At 39.4% G+C, this 21,702-nt stretch overlaps 1 protein-coding gene across 1 annotated transcript; it reads left to right on the top strand.

Annotated features, from left to right (window-relative positions):
- Positions 1–1,112: 1,112 nt before the first annotated feature.
- Positions 1,113–19,192, top strand: LOC116306964 (uncharacterized). Its single transcript, XM_031717102.2, has 21 exons — positions 1,113–1,149; positions 1,434–1,513; positions 2,010–2,087; positions 2,772–2,889; positions 3,717–4,163; positions 4,815–5,164; positions 5,995–6,721; positions 7,591–7,746; positions 8,662–8,996; positions 10,143–10,205; positions 10,616–10,808; positions 11,636–11,831; positions 12,319–12,518; positions 13,132–13,249; positions 13,765–13,879; positions 14,379–14,502; positions 14,938–15,043; positions 16,301–16,439; positions 17,735–17,859; positions 18,430–18,575; positions 19,069–19,192. The coding sequence occupies exons 1-21, from the start codon at positions 1,113–1,115 to the stop codon at positions 19,185–19,187; spliced, it is 3,972 nt and encodes a 1,323-aa protein (XP_031572962.2). The 3' UTR covers positions 19,188–19,192.
- Positions 19,193–21,702: the final 2,510 nt, after the last annotated feature.

Genomic DNA, 21,702 nt, shown 5'->3' with positions numbered 1-21,702 from the left:
CAATAATTCAACAGGTTCTTTTATGTCCCCCATTTTACTGTAGGTTAGGAAGGGCTGGGAGACCGGGCCTACGATTTTAAGTCCTTGTCCGAGAAGACTTGAAGGTCTAACCATTTGCAGATTTAATTACAAAGGCAGCACCTTCTCCACGACCTCCTGCACAAAAGTCCGACGCTCTTACCAACTGAGCTAACCGGTTGGCAGTAAAATATCGATTCGAAATTGTTAGGCTTATTTTCGAGTGAAAGTGTCTATTTAGAAGGATGACATTTGCTACCATCAAATTCTTTCCTTCAAGCTCATCTCCAATCGATCATATATCGAGGCAGTGGGAAGGATCTATCCTGGCCCTGATAAAAGAAGAAAAAAACAAAATTATTCCTGATTTTAATGATAATAGGTAATGTTTTTTCTTTTTTTAATTTGTCAGAGTATATATACATAAGATCAACATCAGATACCATAGTTGAATTGTATAGGAAAGCAAAGGCGCGCGCGAAAAAAAAAAAGTTCTAGTGCATTTTTCATTGATTTGTTTTGCTCTTTCGCATTACAGTGGACATTATCTTGATCTCGAATTAAAAAAATAATTAATTATTTAATTTTTCCGATTTTATTTTCACCATTCACTTTAATCTAAATCGGGCTCCCTGTGGTTGTGTAGGAAAGGGAAAAAACAATTTCAAAAGAAGAAAATGTTAGTCAAGCCAAACTATGTTACAGCACAACGCACAAAAGTATGACCATATTGAATGTGTTCTCATACTTCTATACTTCATATCGTATACTTTAAACCAACATTTTGATGCGAAGTCGGCTGGTTTTACCAAATAAGGCGCGTAAATGCTCGTTTGGCAGGTAAAAGCCTGTGCATAGAATTATACGAATACATTAAATGTGGTTATACTTTTGCGTGTTGCGCTGTAAAGCTGCGGCGCGTCCATGATACTGCATGACGTCATACATGTTATTGATGACGCGGTTAATTAGAAATGCGGATCGAATGAACGAACGAACGATTTGACGATTGATTCTTAGCTCATTTCTACAGAATGAGCTGAAAGGACTTCATTATGTGGGTTATTTGGATGAAGCAAGATAATAAATAAGAGATGGATGATACAGAAGACTGTTATACGATCTCACCGGGTAAGACGAGTTCTCTTCTCTTCTCTTCTCTTCTCTTCTTCCCAAGCCATATTCCTGCGTTAAAGCGTTAAAACTTCCCTATTTACCCCCTTCAAATACCGGTGCTCCTTCAGTAACAGGTATGTAAGCTAAAGCTACACAGAACAGACAAAATTCTTCTCATTCCTTTTCTTTGTGTTTTCTTGTCTTCGTTGTGTTCTCTCATCTTCCATCTCATCGTCATGTTCTCTTTCCTTGCTTTAATGTATTTAATTTTTCTTTCTTTCTTTTTTTTAAAACTCAAGACATCAGCCAAGAAGAGTTTGAGAATCTGTTAGAAGATTCAACCTTTGTAGACTTTTTCAACACATTCCTTTCTCTTCCGGTGAGTGTCTGTAAAGATCTGTATAGAGGTTTGCGCCATCACGTGACGGCAGCCATATTAGATAGCAGGAACAATACAATCCGTTTTACATGAGAAAGAATTCATAGATCCATTGCAGCACGTTGGAATGCATCTCAATTTGGAGTACATAACAATAGGTTTCCAATTCTCATGAGATTGAAATTGTTTTGTTTTGTCCTCCAAATTGAGTTGCTTTGACGTCACATGCAAGAGGTTTATTCCCAGAAGCAAAGTGATTTTATTGTTCTGCCATCTAACCACAGGCAGTCCAAGCTATATTATGGGTGTGGGCACGTGATGAGCAAAACCTCTATTCAAAATCATGTTTTTATCCTACTTTTCTTGTCAAATTGACCATCAATTATTAATAATTATCCCACTTTTCTCTGAAATGGTCTTTCGTTTTTCCTATCTGTATCGCTCACACTATTTCTACCAATGATTACTTGTTTTTGAACATGAATATTTCTTCTAGATTTTTGGCAAAAGGCTTCGCTATAGCACATCGGATGGCACCTTTGAGATCGACCCTCCCATCAAGAGAACCTGTTATGTAAGTAGTTAATGTGCGGACACTAATCGGGACCACTCAAAGAAAGTTAATCAATCACGACACAAAACGAATTAAACAAATGATCAAACAAACTTAAGGAGGCTGGAAAGTGTTTCGTACCTTCACATACACTCACAAATATGAACTAAAAAAAATGGATATGGCTATAATATGACAGCAAGTAAACCCGGAATGCAAAAGACTATAAACCAAAGATCACAATGAACATGAAAAAATGACGTCAGACGTTGCTATGACAACGTCAGAACCCTTGGTGCCATCAAATATGTTTATTCAAAAAATCATAACTCTGGAACCAAATGATGAAATTTTTTAAAAACCGGAATATTTAAACTTTGCCAGTATCGTAATCATCTTTTTGACAAAAAAGAAAAAAATCCTGTAAAAGGGAATTCCTTAAGTTTTTGAAAACATAAACTAAAACCCTATGCAAAATTTGAAGAAATTTCAGCGCAGAATTTTTGATTTTTTTTCAGTTTAAACTTTAAAATTTATGAGTACAAAAATTTTCCTTTTGCAAGTTCTACGTCATCGGACCTAGAGCGCGCGCTCAAGAAAAACCGTTTCGAGCCTCCTTAGTGCAGCACGGTGCACCAACAAACTATAGACACAAAACATGGTTGCTAGATGGCACCATCCTAACGTATACTTCTTCTCTTTTAGCACGTCATTCAAGCTAAAATCAAAATATGGGTCCGAAAATCGCGTTTACCATTCTTCTTGAAGACTGACTTGTTTCTGGATTACTCGCTATGCAAGTTAATCGTGAATGCGACCAATGGTAAGAGTGTTTTTATTTCTTATTTATTTAAGTAAATATTGATACAGGAACATCCAGTTTAGCAAGACTAGTTTAAATGGAGTCCTGTAAGCTATTTATTAGAATTGAAGAAGAGAAAAACTGAAAGTGGAGTTTGTTAGGTCTTCCTTCATTCGAGGGGTTTTCTTCGGGACGCTACGGTTATTATTTACTCATCCACAAAACCTAACGCGCTAAATTCCGATTCCATCTGTTAGTTAGTTATGTCCTAGCTGTTTTTAAAATTAGAGAGAAAAAGAAAAAGATTTCAAATGGCATTTGATATTTTTCTCTTATTCTCTCTATTTCATTACACACACCGAAAGCATACCTTATTACTACTATATACTATGTCTATTCTTTGCGTACATATTTACGTTGTTCAACAGAGCGCTAATTAGGTAATAAGCGCCCTGGTGTTCAACTTACCTATAGAGAAAAAATATCGCTCTGGGATCCTCACGAGTACCCTACATTTCATATTCCGGCTGCGTTACCAGCGTGGTTGGTCCTTGTAGTGTAATGGTTAACACATCGGACTGGAATACCGAAGACGTGGGTTCGATTCCCGCCAAGGGGATTTTTTCTCTTATTCTCTCTATTTCATTACACACAGCGAACGCTTACTTTATTACTGCTATACTATGCTTAAAAATTAGTTGATTCAATTGCAAGGTACGATAATTAATTTTGACGGTTAATTATTAGGTATGATTCATCTTTACAGCAAGGTAATTTCATATAACTGGACACTGATCTAATCGTATGTATCTACGTTTTTAAATATATAAACTGTTTAATCTTTCTAGAATCCAACGTGTTGGTTGCAATGTACTTGAGCAGCGTGGAGGGAATGCACGCCTTTCGACGCTTCCTTCGCGGCACCATGGGAGAACACATCTTCTCCTTCTGGTTAGACGCCGAACGTTATCACCACCAAACCAAACCACAAAACAGACGCTACAGTTTTCGAGAGATTCAAAACAAGTACCTCAAGGGAGGATCTCCATTCGAGCTGACAGAATTAATGAAATGGCAAAGTATGTGTGGAGGATTGAACAACGAATTGGACGGCAAATCTTTTTCTGCTCCTGTTGAGTTCACCAAGAGACTGTGTCAACCAAACATCTCGGTTTTCTCGGACAACATATTTGTTCCTTTACAGAAAATAATATTAGAGCAACTGAGGTCCTACTGGGCACCTAAATTCGTGGTACACAGAGAGAAGATAAGAATGCGTCACAAGGACCATCGAGGTAAAACTATCCCCACTCCACCTCGACAAAAATCAGCTGACTCAATGCTCATTTGGTTAAACATGCGTCTATCTGTTGGATTGGAGAGGCGCAAATCCTAAATGTTTTCCATATCTTATCAAAGCTTTGTTACAACTGCTGGATGTCATGTTATATTGAATCATTTTAGATAAAGTACGCGCGCGCGTGCTCTGTATAGTTATAAACTCCCGGGGATTGGCAGAACACGAGATATATTTTATAAAATACAAATTTCTTTACCATTATTTTAAATACGAATTGATGGTGAATTATAAAATGCACTCCTGTTCTGTTTGCTACGATCTATAACAACGCGCGCCACCAACCTATCAAAAAGCGAGATCTTATTTATTAAGAGAGAATTCTTTTTGTATTCAAGCAGTGAGCGCCAAAAACTATTTTCTTGAAGAAAGGCTGTTGTACAAGGCTACATTCTTGTTATTCAGAAAGTTTAACTTGTTTTGGAAGTGGAGATGACCGATGAAAGTGGAATCTAAGTGTTAACCCAAAGCAAAAGTTTTATTCGAAAATGGCTGAGGTTTAGGCCTTCATTTGCTTTTTGCCATTATTTGCTCATTATTGAAAAATCCTCTTAAAGCCATCTTAAATTTTCCCATATATTCGTTGTAGGCAGAGTGTTGAGAAAGCAGTCCATAATTACCGACCTTGGACCGGACGCTGAAAGACTCAAATCTATGAGAGAAATGTCGCGAATCAAGTACGAAAGAACCGGTGATCGAGCAGATGTGGAAACAGTCGAGGAATACATGCAGCTACATAGGCCCGATTCCTCAGACAGCACCAGTGAACTCGAAGCAGAAGAGGAGGAGAGACAGAGGAATGCGCGCTGGCATAAATGGTTTTGGGGGATTGTGGATAGCGAAGAGAATGGTGAGGAAGAGCAAGGTGAAGCAGAACAAGCAGGAATAGAAGGAGGAGGAGGAGCAGGTGTCACCCCAACGCCTGACGGAGAAATCCGAGTAAGATGGTTTGGTAATTCCATTGTGCAAATCTACTCAATTTAAACATTTAAAAGAAACGCGCCTGTGATAATCTCAAGTTGGATGGATGGATGGATGGATGGATGGATGGATGGATGGATGGATGGATGGATGGATGGATGGATGGATGGATGGATGGATGGATGGATGAGTGGATGTAGTGAAGAAGGGATGGAGGTTGGGAGGGAGGGTGGGAATTTAGGAGAAGTTATTAGCTGAAATGATTTTAATATTTAATATTTATTAAATACAGTGAACTCTCGCCTTGCGGACACCCCGATATTACGGACACCTTGCTATTACGGACAGGAGAAAAATCCGCAACAAAAATACTGACAAAGAAATGACCGTAAATAATTTTCGCTATTGCAGACGATCGCTATTACGTACATGAAGTGACGGTCCCGAGGGTGTCCGCTGTAACGAGAGTTGACTGTCATTTCTTATTTCTTAGCTCGGGTGTAATTTTTCCCCATTTCAGAACACGTGTCATTCTCTTTAGAATGAGATTCTTTGTTTGAGTCGTATCCATATTCATGTCTTTACATACGCAATGGGAAAGCAAATAATAATAATTTTATAATTTTCAAACGCGCATTACATGACATCTCAATGCTCTTACAATATATGCATAAAATATCAGATTATCACATGCTGAGAGCATGACATCACACCAACTCGCGAACAAAGAAATGATACTCAAGGGAATGACACATAATCTAAAACGAGGAAAAAGTGGGCCCTACTAAGAGAGTAACAAAAAATATAAGATTTGGTTTACATTTTAAAATAAATTTGATGCTTCCTAGCAACCACATGGCAAATCCCCTCACGCAACAACTGGAGCTAAACCACAGAAAAAAAGACATAAGGACTTGAGAAGAGAATTTCAAATGTACTCGAGGCCAATCGCACACGTTGCACTACAGCAACAACCACCCAAAGTATCCCCAGAAACGACATCCGAGGAAAGTTTCGAAGGGACATCAGACTCTACTACATCGTCAACACCGGAGGAAAGTACTGAAGAATCAATAGAGACACCAACTAGTGTTTACAGCTATCATATCACTGGTACGCCGACAGGTTTAAAGTCTAGCTCTTCGTCTCCTTTTCCTTTAACCAAGAGAGCACTGAGCGGAGGTAGCTCGGCGTCAGACTCTGCTTTGTCTACGCCAGACACCCTAGAAGAACTGAAAAGGAGAATAGGAGAAGGGACATTTGGCCAGGAAGAGAGCGAAGAAGCGGAGAAAAGAAGAAGCAGGAAGGAAGTTGATCGGGAGAAAGATGGCAGGGGTCTTGCAAGGCGAAAGGTATCTACTATTGAAGAAAAGGTGGTTCCAAAGAAAAAACAGATATTTCCCAGGGATATAAGGAGGCAGATAAGATTCAACTTAGCTCATCCTGATCAACCATATGCGCTTGCACCCCCCGACAGGAAGGGGAAGATTACAATGTTTGAAGCCTTGCATTCAGACGGCGTTGGCCGTAAAGATGAATGGATGACATCGTACGAAAAACGCTACACTCCTGAAGGTAAGTGTACCTGGAAAAATATATAACAAGATAAAAAAGAACGAAAGCCTGACAAGATTAATGTCACTCATCCAGGTTTTATTAACCTACCCAAATCGCGCTTAACTCAGTCTCTTCAAAGCCTAAGTTTTTTCGACTGGACTACGGTTTCAATAATTTAGCATAATAACACCCGTTAAAACAATGCAGCAAATAGACTACTAAATTTTTCCCTACTTCGTATCAATATGCGTGGCAGAGAATGCAAAGAACACGATCTGGGAGTCAGCTATTCTCTGCCATGATGCCTCGGCTTGAACATTTTCTTGCGTAATCCACACACCCAAGGACACTAGAAGTCCTAATTGTCATTACCGTCAGGTCAAGTCCATATGACACCTCAGCTTCTACGAATGTCTCTGGTGTATAGCACTATGAATTCTTTTTTTATCGATGGACATGGGCTGGAATTCCCGGGAATTCCGTCATAATCACATAAAAGTTTTAATTTTTTCAATGTTACTCTTTTTCTACCCCAAATTAAACATTTTGAGCTGTTGCATTTCCTTTGATTTTCCATGATAATTTTCCAAACTTGAGGATTACTTTTTTTAATCGTTTTTTGGACAAAAGCACACTGCTGGATTGACCTTGAGGGAATGAGACAGAACCTTCATTGAATTATTCTTAACGAAGCCTATAGATTTTTTTGGGGGCCGATCAGACTCCGAGCACGGGCCTGCTAACCTGCAGATCAAATTGGAGTTTAGTGCCTTGGATTTTGTTGAGGGGAGAATCCAGACAAAAATCTTCAAATCAATTGAATTGATATCTAACAGACACTTACCAACGAATGGATCATTCCTTTCTGATGCTTGACTTTTTTTCAGGGGAGTATTACACGACCACACTGGAAGCCATTGAGAAAGCTCCCCTGCCTCGGTTGATCCAGCTTGGGGTAGCACCAGGTGACGTGATGGGAGTGTTCAACAAACCTCGTACGGCACTCCCCTATCATATCTTGGAATTGCAAAGAATTCTTCAAGGTAAGTGTACACCTTGTTTTATCCTCGTTACATGCGTAAAAAAGCACAGCTTCAACCGACGAATAGTGCAAATAAACTTTCATAGCAGCTTTTCCTTGCTAGAAAGTACACCTAGCTAAATCTGAGGCAAGTAACACGTTTGAAACTTTAATACATTCACAGCCGAAACACAGTTTCCTTTTAAATTAGAATATGAAGGGTTTGACCTTCGAGTCGAATATGATTTTTTTAATCTGGAAAACATAAAAGCACAAACACTATGTATCTCAGATCGCCCATTTTAGGCCGGGCCTGGGTGGCTCGGGGGTAAGTTTCCTTCTTACCGTTGTGGTCAAAAAAAGATAGCACGCATAATAGGCTAAGCTTGTTTGACGTGTTATTCTCTTCCCAACCGCGAGTTCAACCTCAAGGGTTGCTTTTACTACACCACTTTTCCCATCTTCCTTTTGGTGCAAGTTGATTGGTGAAATAAATCTTGATGTGGTGTCGGATTAGAAGAACATCTAATTGTCCCTTGACTTAACGGAGTCTATAATAGACCCCTTCGGCTTGGGGTAATGTTTTCCCATTTCAGACCACGTGTCATTCCCTTGAGAATAAGATTCTTTGTTTGAGCTGAATCCATATTCATGTGTCTTCTCATGTTTGACCGAGCACAAACCTTAAACAAACAAATGATACTCTAGGGAATGACATGTGGTCTGAAATGGGAAGACATTACGTCAGAGCCGAAGAGGTCTATTGCTTGATGCTGTCCATGAACATTTGATACTTCGCAGCTAGCGCGGAGTCTTTTAACCTCGTTAACGTTTAATTTTATTGCAACACGTTGTTTCCAAGGACATGACCAAAGTCGTAAAAGAGGATACTTCTTTTCAAACAAGTGATATGTTATGTATACATTATTTTTCTCAGATGCTGCTTCACAATCAGGTGGTATACTGGCTGCAGTAGCATCAGACCGACTAGCGGGTGGACCGTTCTACGATTACCTAGAAAGAATACGCGAAGACACAGCACTCATTCGCCTGCAGTTCTGGAACGAGGCTCAGCGGTATCTTGCACCACCAGAAAGCCTTGGTCCAATGAACAAGTACCGTATGGCTATGACTCTTATTGGAACCTTCCTTCTTCCTGATTCCCCACGTATTGTTCCAGTTAATTCAAGATCAAGAAAACAGTTGATTGACTTGCTTCCGATCGACCAAGGAGATGCTCTACTGACTCATGTATCCCATAATGTAGTTCAGGTATTTAGATATTAAAAGAGAATCCTTTTCGTATTCAAGCAGTGAGCGCCAAACACTATTTTCTTGAGGAAAGGCTGTTGTACAAGGCTAAAATCTTGTTATTCAGAAAGTTTAACTTGTTTGGAAGTGGAGATGACCGATGAAAGGGGAATCAAAGTGTTAACCCAAAGAAAAAATTTGAATCGAAAATAAGGTTTAGGCCTTCATTTGCTTATTTCCCCTATATATTTTCTATAAAAAAAGCCTGACAAAGCTACTATCTAACACAAATGCAACAAAACATCTTTGTACAATTGAAAATACTGCTTCAAACAGGCATTTTATCATAGAACATCAGTTTCTAACTGTTTAAAATAGGTTTTGAGTGTTAACCCAAAACAAAAATTGGGGTCAAAACTTATACGAAAGTCTAGTTTTTGGTGCTTTTTTGCCATTACTGCTCATTATTGAAAAAAAATTCCTCTTAAATAGCTGTCAATTACCCAGGTCCCAGAGGCTCGACGATTTTTCTCCACGTATATTTTACGGGGCCGGGAGAAAAATTGTCGAGCCTCTGGGACCAGGGTAGCTGTCAATGGACGTCATTTCCGATCTCCTCTCCTTCATGCCAGCCGAATGACAATATTTCGATATAAACGTTAAATAATTCAGCATAAGCAGTGTTTGTCTTTCACTGGGAATCGAGGGTTACGTAGTTGTTTACCTCTCAACAAGACCTGAGTAGCTTAAAACTATTCGATTTATGCGATAGACATCAGCCCAGAGCTGGCTCCAGGGTTCGATCGGTGAGTTAGACTTGCCCTGACTTACTTAGAATATAGAGTGTATAGTTTTAGTATATTTGTCAGTACGATTTAACAAAATAGTGTGGATCCAAAAGGCGTAGCCGAGTGGATCCACATACTACTTTGACATAGTGATGACGAAATTTATCGTCAATAAGAGGACAGACACATAAAAAACTGATGTCTTTTTGTTTTTTACAATAACAAAAACGATAAAAACTTCTTATTTTTAGCCATCAAAACAATCAACGGAAAGAGCACACGCTCGTTGACGTCAGCTTTACCTGTCTGTCCTCTTATTGATGATAAAAAATAACCAAGAGAAATTTGTAAGTCATTGTAAAAATAGCTTTTTTTCTAGGACCTTTCAACACTCGTCTTACAGTTTATCCGTGCAGATGAGGACCACTTTACAAGCTCAGTGGTAAGTTAGTTTCACAACAATTAACGCAGCTCTCTAATTATAGCTTAAAAAGTGCAAGGTACGGCTAGTCAATTCAAAACAAAAATAAGATAGAGGGTGTCACAATTGACAGTCGACAATGATAAACTTTGGCCCTCTGTGTTCGATGTCTCTAGATGTGACGGGACCGCCAATTAACGTGGTCATACAAGCCACGGCGAAGGTCTACCCATCTTTAGATATTTTTAGAGTAAAGGCAACACATTCTACTTAGATATTTTAAGGCCCTTAGTGTTGGTCCGCCCAGGCCATGACCACATGATAGGCCTTGCCCGAGTCCAATCACCTGGGATGCTTTTACCTCAAAATACCTAAATTGCCATCAAAAAATTATCGCCTTTTTAACATTGACGACATCCTTTCTAAACCAGACAAGATACAAGAAAATTGTACGAGTCCCGCCCAAGGTAGAGGTGCTAAAGGAGAAGGGAGAAGACGATTCAGAGTCGGAAGAAGAAGAAGAAGAAGAAGAAACGGATTATCTCAGCGATGACGACACGAGTAAACTGGCCAATCTAAACATGTTACGTGCCCTGCAATTGGTGATCAGTCTTCAGGATCCTGGTTAGTACAGCTAAGCCAACAGTAAGCTCCTTAAAACCCAGTATCTAAACGACATAGGAGTAGAGGGAAGCGGTGACTTGACAAGGGTAACTGAGGTGCGCATGAGAACACAAAATAGGGAACGTGTAAATTTCCCCATCGCAAGATGTGGCTCCCGACCGACCTCGGAAGGAGTTTCAGTCATACCTCATACGTATTCAAACTTTAATTCACCATTTTGATCACCTTTTAACATAAAATAACACCAAAACTCGGCGAAATCTATGTTAGTTAACAAAACAGTACAACCACACGCTTGACCAAAACGTAGCACAGACGTATACTCTCACGTGCTGCCGCTGGCCAGTAACCACAGAAACTCCAAACATGACACAGGGTTCCCATCTGTGGCAACACAAGCAGTTTCGTATGAAACAGGATCGTGTGTCCGCGCCATAACCGTCACTTTCTGATGTATCACTTCATAGCAGTAGCATGAACGGTTTTCATTTGATCTAATATTATTTGTCAAGAAAATACGAAACATTTCAGTGAGAAATTTATTGTTGCTGGCATTGGTAAATGCTGCGGCTACAGAAAATCCCCTTACCATTAATGCTCTTTCCATAGTTAATTTAGTTTTTGCGAATTTGGCGACAACTTTTGCGCCAAAAACGCGCCTGTTCGCGAATTTCAGGCTGCCTCCCATCAATCTCCCACCTCTACTCGCTAAGCCAGTGCATGCGCATATAATGATCATTGTAAATCACATTGTATAAGGCTTCTTTAAAGATAATATTGAGATGAAAGACGCTTAGATAACAAACCACTCCATTATCTTGATCCAGGCTTCGACGAAGGCGATGATGAAGAGGAAGAAATAGACGAAAGCGAAAAGATTCCTTCTTTGAAAGAAGTCAATAAACAGCGGGACATGGAGCGAGCGAGGAGAGTGTCGCATTTCTATGGACAGATTAAGAAGGAAGTCGCGGAGAAGAAAGAAGAAGATGCACAGGTTGTTAGAGTACGACCAAACAGACCAAGGTGCTTAAGATATCGATCCTTTATGATTATCTAATTTGCAAAAGTCAACTTAAAGAATGTGCAGCTTGAACATTACCAATATTTTGAAATCCCATGGACTTTTAATTGCATCTGTGAATAGCTGACATAAAGGAGGCTAAGCCTGTGAAAGAAAAAAAACCTCTGCAAAAGAGTATGTAAACTTCAAAAATAGCGGTGTACAAAACCAGCAAAACCATCTTGATATAGGCAAAGTAACATCACATCACATCACATCACATCACATCACATCACATCACATCACATCACATCACATCACATCACATCACATCACATCACATCACATCACATCACATCACATCACATCACATCACATCACATCACATCACATCACATCACATCACATCACATCACATCACATAATATAAGATAATATAATATAATATTTTGGAATTACTATTATAGCATATTCCTATAATTTCTATGTCACTTCAATTCATTGATGCAGGACTTTCCAAGAGTGTCTTCACGAGACGGCACAATTTGCATGGTTTCGAACTTATCTTCAAGAACAGTCATCGGAAACTCCTCTTCTCTTCTGGCAAGCTGTTGAAAACATGAAGAATAATTGTAAAGATGCCAAGTCTCGACAGGGCAGGGCCAACGTCATCGTGAGGAAGTATTTCATCAACATTGAGGTGCCTGCTAGTAAGTATCTTCTTTCCTGCACTAACGCATGTGATAACGATAACCACACATGTGTTTATTGCTTCTTGAGTTTATCACTGAACAACTATGACAACATATGGTAGCGGTCACCATGAGAAGGATGACAATTATGGTGGTCATGAGGATAATGATTATGATGATGATGATTGTGATGGTGATGATGGGGATACTGTTGCTGATGATGATGATGGTAATGATGATGATTGTGATGATGATGATTGTGATGATGATGATGATTCTGATGATGATGATGATGATATTGATGATGATGATGATGATATTGATGATGATGATGATGATGATGGTGATACTGTTGCTGATGGTGGCGATCTTCATGTTCATGGCGATTACGATGGTCACGATGACAGTGATAATATTATTGCCTAGTGATGATTAAAATGATGACGATGATGGATAATAATTTATGATTTATAATAATATCAAAAAGTTAGAAATACCACACGATTTGTAGTTTGTTGACCATTGATCTTCCTTGACCCATAGCATTACTATATATTTTTCTACCAAACAATTTCTACGTAACCCTTTTTTAATAGAAACTTGAGAAAATAATTTTATATATTTCTTAAAGCTGAGAATCTACAATGCAAAGCGGACATCATTCGGGATATTCCTGTATTAGACAAGGTCACACCACCCATGCTAATCTCTGCTCAAACCTGTGTGGCCAGAACACTGGAGGAGCAATGGTAAGCAGATGTTTTTTGTAAGCGAACAATAAAAATGCAAATATATAGAGAAATAAATCAATAAATTTGAAGAATAAACACGAGCAAACGAGCGAACGATCAAACGAGTAAACGAGCAAACGAACGAACGAACGAACGAACGAACAAACGAACGCACGGACGCACGGACGCACGGACGCACGGACGCACGGACGCACGGACGCACGGACGCACGGACGCACGGACGCACGGACGCACGGACGCACGGACGCACGGACGAACGGACGCACGGACGCACGGACGCACGGACGCACGGACGCACGGACGCACGGACGCACGGACGCACGGACGCACGGACGCACGTACGCACGGACGCACGGACGCACGGACGCACGGACGCACGGACGCACGGACGCACGGACGCACGGACGCACGGAATCCACGTAACTGTGGATTAATTCCGTATACGAACCACCAACAGCTTTCTTGTTCCGTAACCCCCAGCAGCGTTCTGATTGAATATTCCTTTATTTTAGGTTTCGTAAATATGTGGGCACATTCCCTGAAGAGGACCACAGTGAAACCTTAAACAAGTACGCCATGAGAAACACACTTGCTGGAGTGGCCAAGATAGCGGCTCACGGAAAGACGGTCAGTTATATGTTCAAGCGATTGTCCTATCCGTTGTTGCTCCAAGGTTCTTATACTAGGATTCAAAGGTGGAGTAGCAATAGTACCCTCGCCTCTCATCTCTGGGGTTTTGGGTTGGATTTCTGAACTCGGCAACACATGCATGTTTGTGAGGTCTTTCTCTTGATTCAAAGTTTTTTCCAGGTTCTTAAGTTTTCCCCTTTCCGCCAAACCTAACAATTTAAATCCCAATTTGATCTGTCAGTTAGTCATGCCCCAACTTTGATCTGCCCATAGGTTATTTCAGGTCTCGATCTGTAAGTTAGCTTGTTCCCTGACTTAGTTCAGCCCAGAGGTTGTTTCAGGGTTCAATCTGTGAGTTAGCGATGCCCTGACTTAGATCAGCCCAAAGGTTGTTTCAGAACTCGATCTGTGAGTTAGCCGTTCCCTAACTTACATCAGCCCAGAAGTTGTTCGTATCTATAAAATTTGAATCAACTAATTTTTTTTTAATCAACAGCGCGGTTTGTGGGCGATGTTTGCAAGTAACGTTAGAAGTTTCCAGAAGGGAATAAACACCATTAAACTGGAAAGAGAATTCATTGATTTTCTCAAAAAGGAAAAAGAGATTACCATAGAACACAGTAAGGATGCCATCCATACAGACTATTATATATCCACCTCATTCATCCTTCCAGCCCCAACTTGCCATCCACCTCATCTCATCCAATCTCATCCAAGCCATCTCATCTCATTTCATTTCATCTCTTCTCATCCAAATCCCTTCCCATGTCACTTAATTTCATTCTATCTCATACCCTCTCATCCCATCTCATCTCATCCCATCCCGTCCGATCCATGTACCTGTTGTGGGCCAAATTGGAAGCCAGATAGTTTAAGTAATGAATTTGTGTCTATCTCACCGTAAATAGGTTTGCTTATATGTTTATGTATACCCAAAGAGCGCAACAAAAAGACAGAGAAAAAAGGCATATCCCCCCCTCCCCAGCTCTTCAAAATATTGACCCAATGTGAGTTTCTCAAAAATGTTTTCATCTAAACTTTGAATTATTTTTCAGATAACAGGAGACATGCCTTAAACCCAACAAAAAGAATGATCAACAACAGGTCCATCGCCACAGAGAAACTGGTGAATGACTTGGCATTCTGGAAAGAAGTTCTCAAGTACGTCTCACTTTTCCTTTGTCCATTCGTTATGATTATGTTTATTTAACCCACGGTCTGCTCTCTCTCTTTGACCTTGTGGCTCAGCGGACAGAGTATCCGCAATATAGTTAAACCACTGTAGTTAAATCACCCACCCACCCCAACTCTCCGTCTCGTTCGCCACCGACCCCCAAGGAGAACCTCTTTTATGAGCACGAATGTGAGATGCATGCTGTGGTGCACGACTTCCCTTGGCCCTAAACAACTAGCTCACGGTCATGGTTGGTCGTTTACTGCAGCATGCAATGCTTCCAAGAATAAAAGAAGACAAAGGATCAGGAAAACGTCAATTTTATCCAATGCCCTAAGCAACTAGCTCACGGTCATGATTGGTCGTTTACTGCAGCATGCAATGCCTCCAAGAATAAAAGAAGACAAAGGATTAGGAAAACGTCAATTTTATCCAATGCGAGATGCATACTGTGGTGCACGACTTCCCTTGGCCCTAAGCAACTAGCTCACGGTCATGATTGGTCGTTTACTGCAGCATGCAATACCTCCAAGAATAAAAGAAGACAAAGGATTAGGAAAACGTCAATTTTATCCAATGCGAGATGCATACTGTGGTGCACGACTTCCCTTGGCCCTAAGCAACTAGCTCACGGTCATGATTGGTCGTTTACTGCAGCATGCAATACTTCCAAGAATAAAAGAAGACAAAGGATTAGGAAAACGTCAATTTTATCCAATGCGAGATGCATACTGTGCTGCACGACTTCTCTTGGCCCTAAGCAACTAGCTCACGGTCATGATTGGTCGTTTACTGCAGCATGCAATGCTTCCAAGAATAAAACAAGACAAATCAGGAAAACGTCAATTTTATCCAATCCTGAAGCAAAAGGGCTTGACTTATTATAGAATCTTGAATAAGCACTACTAAATCAAGAACGACGATGTGAGACACGAGATTAATATCAGAATGGACTAAATCCACTTGCCGGGCGTAAGTTTTTTCCCATCCCAGATCACGTGCCATTCCCTTGAGAAAAGGATTCTTTGTTTGAGTCGTATCCATATTCATTACTATCTTCTCATGTGCAACCGTTCAACAAAGACATGATATACTCAGGGAAGACATGACACGTGGTCTGAAATGAAAAAACCTTACGCCCTAAGTAGATGTGCATTGAAGTGATATACTAGCGCATGATATAATGTTTGATGCTAAGTACCTATTCCGAACCATACATCCTAACGAAGCTCTTCCACTTTAAGGTTCAAAGAAATGGTAGACAATGCAACAGAGTGTGCCAAGAGTGGGAACTACAGCACAGATGACCAAAAACAGGTTGAGAGTAAAGCAAACACAATTGCAAGGGTGTATATTGACTCTGATCTACCACCAAAGATACAGGTCAGTCACTACTGTACTTTTATGGTCGCTCTGCTGTGAAATCTCTACTTTCACATCCCCCTAATACATTGCGTCTTTGGGGGTAGCCAGAGGGTAAAAGCCCACTTATTTTGCTGAAGGCTGATCAGACAATGTTGACAATACCTTGTTTGGTATACAAAAATAAAATGAAGAAGTAAAAACAGAAAAAGATAGAAGCTTGAAGACGTTTAAGGTAAATTTTAAGAATTGTTTTCGTAAGCCAATACATTTTCTTTATGACCAAAACTCTTGATGATCTGTACACGCAAAAATAACTTGGAATAAACTGATAACCAGTATTGTACAGATAAAAGCAGGTATAGTATAAATTCAATTAAGAAACCTTTCAATTTGGGACAGTTTTTTGATTGGTTACCCCCCAAAGACGCAATGTATTATGGGGATGTGAAAGTAGAGAATAGACAGTTTTTGAATTAGCTGTCAAATATTCACCCGCTGTTTCCCTTTATCACAGACTCGCTCATACAGTGTTAGCCTCATTTCAGTATCCAAATATTCACAAATACGATAAGTAAATTATGCACGACTTTAACAATATATATAAACACCTTGAAATTCCACGGACCTTTACTGGAATGCATGAATATTCACAGTAATTCCATGCAAAATTTATAGCAATTAACTCTAGGTGTACATAGTTTATAGGAATGGTTAGCACTAGTAGACTTAACTTTCGCAAATTCGAAAAAATGATCAAAGCTCAGATTATATAAACCAAAAACTATACAAGAGTCAGATAGTCTCTGTCTCTGCGGGCTGAGGGTGCAGGCCACTTCAATGTTTTACATCGTTTTTCGTATGGCATTTCCCCTCTCGCTTTTCGAAGCGCCAGTCTTTAGGCCCTAATTTGTGCTTTTTCAAGTGCGGTGATGTCCTTCACTAGATATGGACACCAAACAGGTGACGCGTATTCGAGAATTGGCCTTGCGAGTGATATATATAGCATTGAGAAGGCTGGGACAATAGTTTAGACAATAGACTTTGCAATAGTTTGTACAATTTTATTAGTTAACTTTTTCAAGGCTTTATAGTATGCACTCTAGATTGTAGACTTACAAACCCTTGCAATTATTTGTACAATGTTAAGGATATATCAGTATGCACTCAAGACCATGTACCATAGACCTACAAAACTTTGCACTAATTTGTACAATTTTGTTAATTAACTTTTTCATGGATATATGGTATGCCACTTTATTTGTTCATCTTCAACACAATGATATGTTATATTTTCATGTTTGATCTCCCTATAGATCAACATATCAACGGATCAGGCAGAAAATATCTCCAACCTTGTTCGATCAGGGATGATTGAACGTGGGATCTTCCATGAAGCGGCACTGGCTGTATTCACTACACTCATTCACTACTGGAAAAAGTAAGTCTGCCTTTGTGCAGGAAATTTTCTCAGGGGAGTGTGCGCTGTACACTACACTTTTATCATACAGAGATTTAACAAATAAGTCCCTCCCCCTTCTTAAAAATAGCAAAAGATTTGAAAGAAAAACGGTTTTTAGTGCGCACACAATCCATGCGCGAGCGATTTGGAATTAGTAATTAGTAGTTGGTATGTCTTCTCATTTTCTACTGCACTCGACCAATCAAAAAGCGAAAAAAATTACATTTATGGTAAAACACTAGGCCTAAACGCCATGACACGAATGGTCCGAGAATCACCCAACATTCAGTCTGAATCATCAGCCGGATGTAGGCACGTTGTTGATTAAAAGGAGTTTCCACACATGTTGGCTTAATGTCCGCGAAACATGACAATACTTTTCACCCCTAAATATTCATATGACAAAATTCTAATTATCTGCGATTTGATCCCCAAAGGTCTTTACAGGGTAGGATAAGAGGTTTTTTCTTTGAGGGTTTTTCTTTCCTCTCTACTTCACCTCACCCTCCACCATCGACGGAACTCATATAACCAATCAAATTTTCATAGATTCATGGTTGAACGAAGAAGAGAGATCAAAGAGAAGCAGCAGCCTTCAAAGAAAGCAAAACAACATAAAAAGGGTAAAGAAATGAGTAAAAGACGTCTATCGTTCCTGGCTGGGATCCCCTATAGAAGGATATACATCACGCAAGGTAAGTATTATTCCTAGAACGTATCCCCTATATATATATATATAAATATATGTCACGCAAGGTGAGTCTAATATTCCTAGTTCGGATCTCCTTTAAGGCCGGTTTAGACGGTACGATTTTCGCCTACAACTATCGCATACAACACGCTCGCGTCTGTCGTAGGCGAGTTGAAGGCTTGATTTACACGCTACGACTCGAGTTGTAGGATGACGCGAGCGTGTTGTATGCGATAGTTGTATTCGAAAATCGTGCGTATCGTCTAAACCGGCCTTTAGAAGAATTTATGTCACGCAAGGTGAGTAAGTGACATTCAAGAGGCGCCTACTCTTCATTTTTTTGGGATCCCCTATAGAATTATATGTCACGCAAAGTGTGCCATCGTCATACAAGCTTGGGCTTCCTGCGGTTTTACCCCTAGCTCTGACATGATTTTTTGTAACAAAAATAAAATTATAAACTGATTTATATTTCATTTTTCTATATTTCATCTCAGATGAAGAGATTCGGTGGACATATTCTATTCTTCATGGTTTACGTCTTGCAATCCCTGTAAAGATGATGCCTCGTAGGATGACCCGTATGTACGGCCTCCAAGGAGAACTGGGCCTGTAATAGTATTAAATATAATAAAGAATGCAAAACTTTTGTGTATACATATTGTCACTAGTGTCTAACGAATTTCATGGTGATAAAAAACGTCAAAATGATGGGCAAAAGATCCCATCGTCAGATTTTTTAAAAATTTCACACGATGAAAGAAAATCATACTAGAAGTAAAATAGGCAAATAAAAAATGTGGTCCCCGACTTCGTTTAGCCGTCAGAATACATGGAAGTTTACCCTTTTTACGGTAAAATCGCGCGAATAACGTGAACATGGAAAGCTGTCAAAATAATCCATATTTTACTGAAACAAATAAATTGGTCTTCCCTATTTTTCCACAGAACTCTAAAAAAGAACCAAATAACTTTATTGATTGAAATTTGTGTTAAAAACTAGAAATATAAAATGTTATTGAGCTACGAGTGTGGACTTGAAGCCTTCGCGTTACGTAAAATTCCATTCCAATTATACACGAAATATGTAATTTCGAATTGATCCCATCATCAGATATTTTTATTTTTGCTCTAAAGTAAGTTAAAAAAAAACCTTTCAAAAAACGAAATAAAAATGGGGGGAGTGGGGGGTGGGGTTGACCGACTTCGTTTTAGAGCTATAAGATATTAATTCATATGACGTCGTCACGGCGCACGCTCACTAAATTCATGCGTAGAAAGGATGAGCGCGCAAAAAAAAAAAAAAAAAAAAAAAAAAAAAAAAAATTCCGGATATGTGAGGAAAGGGTCTGAATAAGAAACATGTTGAAAACCAATCTTCATTTTATCCTCTTTTTTAAGTAGAGAAATTGCGAAAAAGTGTCAGTTTTCGACTATTTTGAGATGTTTTTTCAAGAAAATTCAAAAACGAGAATGGTGACCCCCATCTTTTATTTCAGATTTTCGATAATTGCAATGCTCATCATTATATATCAAAATATGAAGGAAAGTTTATTGGATAGATTTTGAAATATTTTGATGGGAATAGTTGACATGTGCAAGTTTTGGACGTTCGTAGAGGCGCACATACCTGCATTTTTCACTAATAGTTCAAGAATCATAGTCATCCAATGACTTTGATGGATTTAATACTATAGATTATCTAGTAAATTTCGAGTTATAAGTACGTTTTGTTATATGAAAGTACTTTTAACTATGAATAAAGGTTCTTGATTACAGTTTCCGGCTGCTACCGCATTTCACCGTAAAACCCATAAATTGACATATTTGAAGAGCGACTAGTGACCCCATCTTTTTATTGCAGTTTTTAAATGTCCATAACATAATTAATGTTCATGCAAAGTTTCAGGACAAAGTCATAGGGAAAATTTCTTTCGAGGGAATTACCAATGGAAAAGCAAAGCTATTTTATTAGCCTTATTGACGCTTTTGTGGACGCTTATTTGGATATTTTTGAACCATCTCTACTACATAGATTCCCCCGTGGGGGGGGGGTTCTCTACTACATAGATTCCCCCGTGGGGGGGGGGGGGTACTCCCATATATGGACTATACGGGGATGATCCGCTGAACAGGGTATGGTTTTTCGAGCTTCTTGTCATAAACAGGGTATGCAATTTCACTCAAGTTCCAAGTTCTTCCTGAGTTTCTTGTCATACTCAGGGATTCTACTTTCGTATTGACCGAAACTGCTTATTATGGTCGTAAAAAAAAACAATACGCGAGATGACATGATAATTGAAACAGGAACGCATTTAAATTAATTATATCTTTTGTCATAAACGGGGTCTACAAATTTAATTTTTTTGTCATAAACAGGGTAGCCCTTTCAGAATCCCAGCGGAACACTCCTACCCAAATTCTGGCGGAGTTCCCCCCCCCCCCACCCCCGGGAGATTTTCTCCCTGAATGAAGTTAGTATTATATAAATACCTGCTTACTTTTGACCTGTATGACCTACATGTAGTGTTTACCTATATTAAGTTCATATATTTATAAAAAATACTTTCTTTTTGTTTTTGTTTATATGCAAGAGAGAGCTGCTATACTTGTTGTCAGTTTTATTGTGGTCAGCTAAAGTAAGACAAATAAATCAAATGTACAGGCAGGCACTAGATAAACAATATACAGCAACCATAAATACCCAGAGTCACATGCCTACTCGCAGCACTTTACTTGCAATATGCAACGGCTAGTATATCGATTTATTTCCTTCAGAAGAGCGTTCCTGGTTGAGGACGGGGAGGATTATCCAATCAGATGGAGATTTATAAAATTTGGCCCGGCTACAAAGTCAACTTCTCTATGTCACGGCCATCAAGGAAGGTAACGTGTTAAGCGTGACCAAAAAGTGTAGCAGATAATCGCTCAATATTAATGAGGATTTCAAAAAGTTAATCTCGGGATCTGAGGAAATTATAATGCAGTTTTCTGGAGAGAAGGATCATTGAGCTGTGGCGTTGAATTGATTTTGGAGGCAAAAGATGATTTAAACATTTGTTTTGCCGATTAAACACGAGTGGTGTCGCCGAGAACTGGAGTCGCCAGCCTATTTTTATTTACTAGAGGGC

This window comes from Actinia tenebrosa, unplaced genomic scaffold (assembly GCF_029948245.1).
Source record: "Actinia tenebrosa isolate PJP-AT-01 unplaced genomic scaffold, QUT_ActTen_1.0 PGA_scaffold2__45_contigs__length_23673736, whole genome shotgun sequence".
NCBI classification, from domain to species: Eukaryota; Metazoa; Cnidaria; class Anthozoa; order Actiniaria; family Actiniidae; genus Actinia; species Actinia tenebrosa.
Note: the sequence above shows the minus strand (reverse complement) of the source record. Positions and strands in the feature narration are given on the sequence as shown.

Bases quoted from the DNA above. Each gene is read 5' to 3' on its own strand.
- LOC116306964 (XM_031717102.2), top strand. From the start codon at position 1,113: ATGGATGATACAGAAGACTGTTATACGATCTCACCGG. The intron at 1,514-2,009 runs GTGAGTGTCTGT...TATTTCTTCTAG, and splicing joins ACACATTCCTTTCTCTTCCG to ATTTTTGGCAAAAGGCTTCG. The intron at 6,722-7,590 runs GTAAGTGTACCT...ACTTTTTTTCAG, and splicing joins AAAACGCTACACTCCTGAAG to GGGAGTATTACACGACCACA.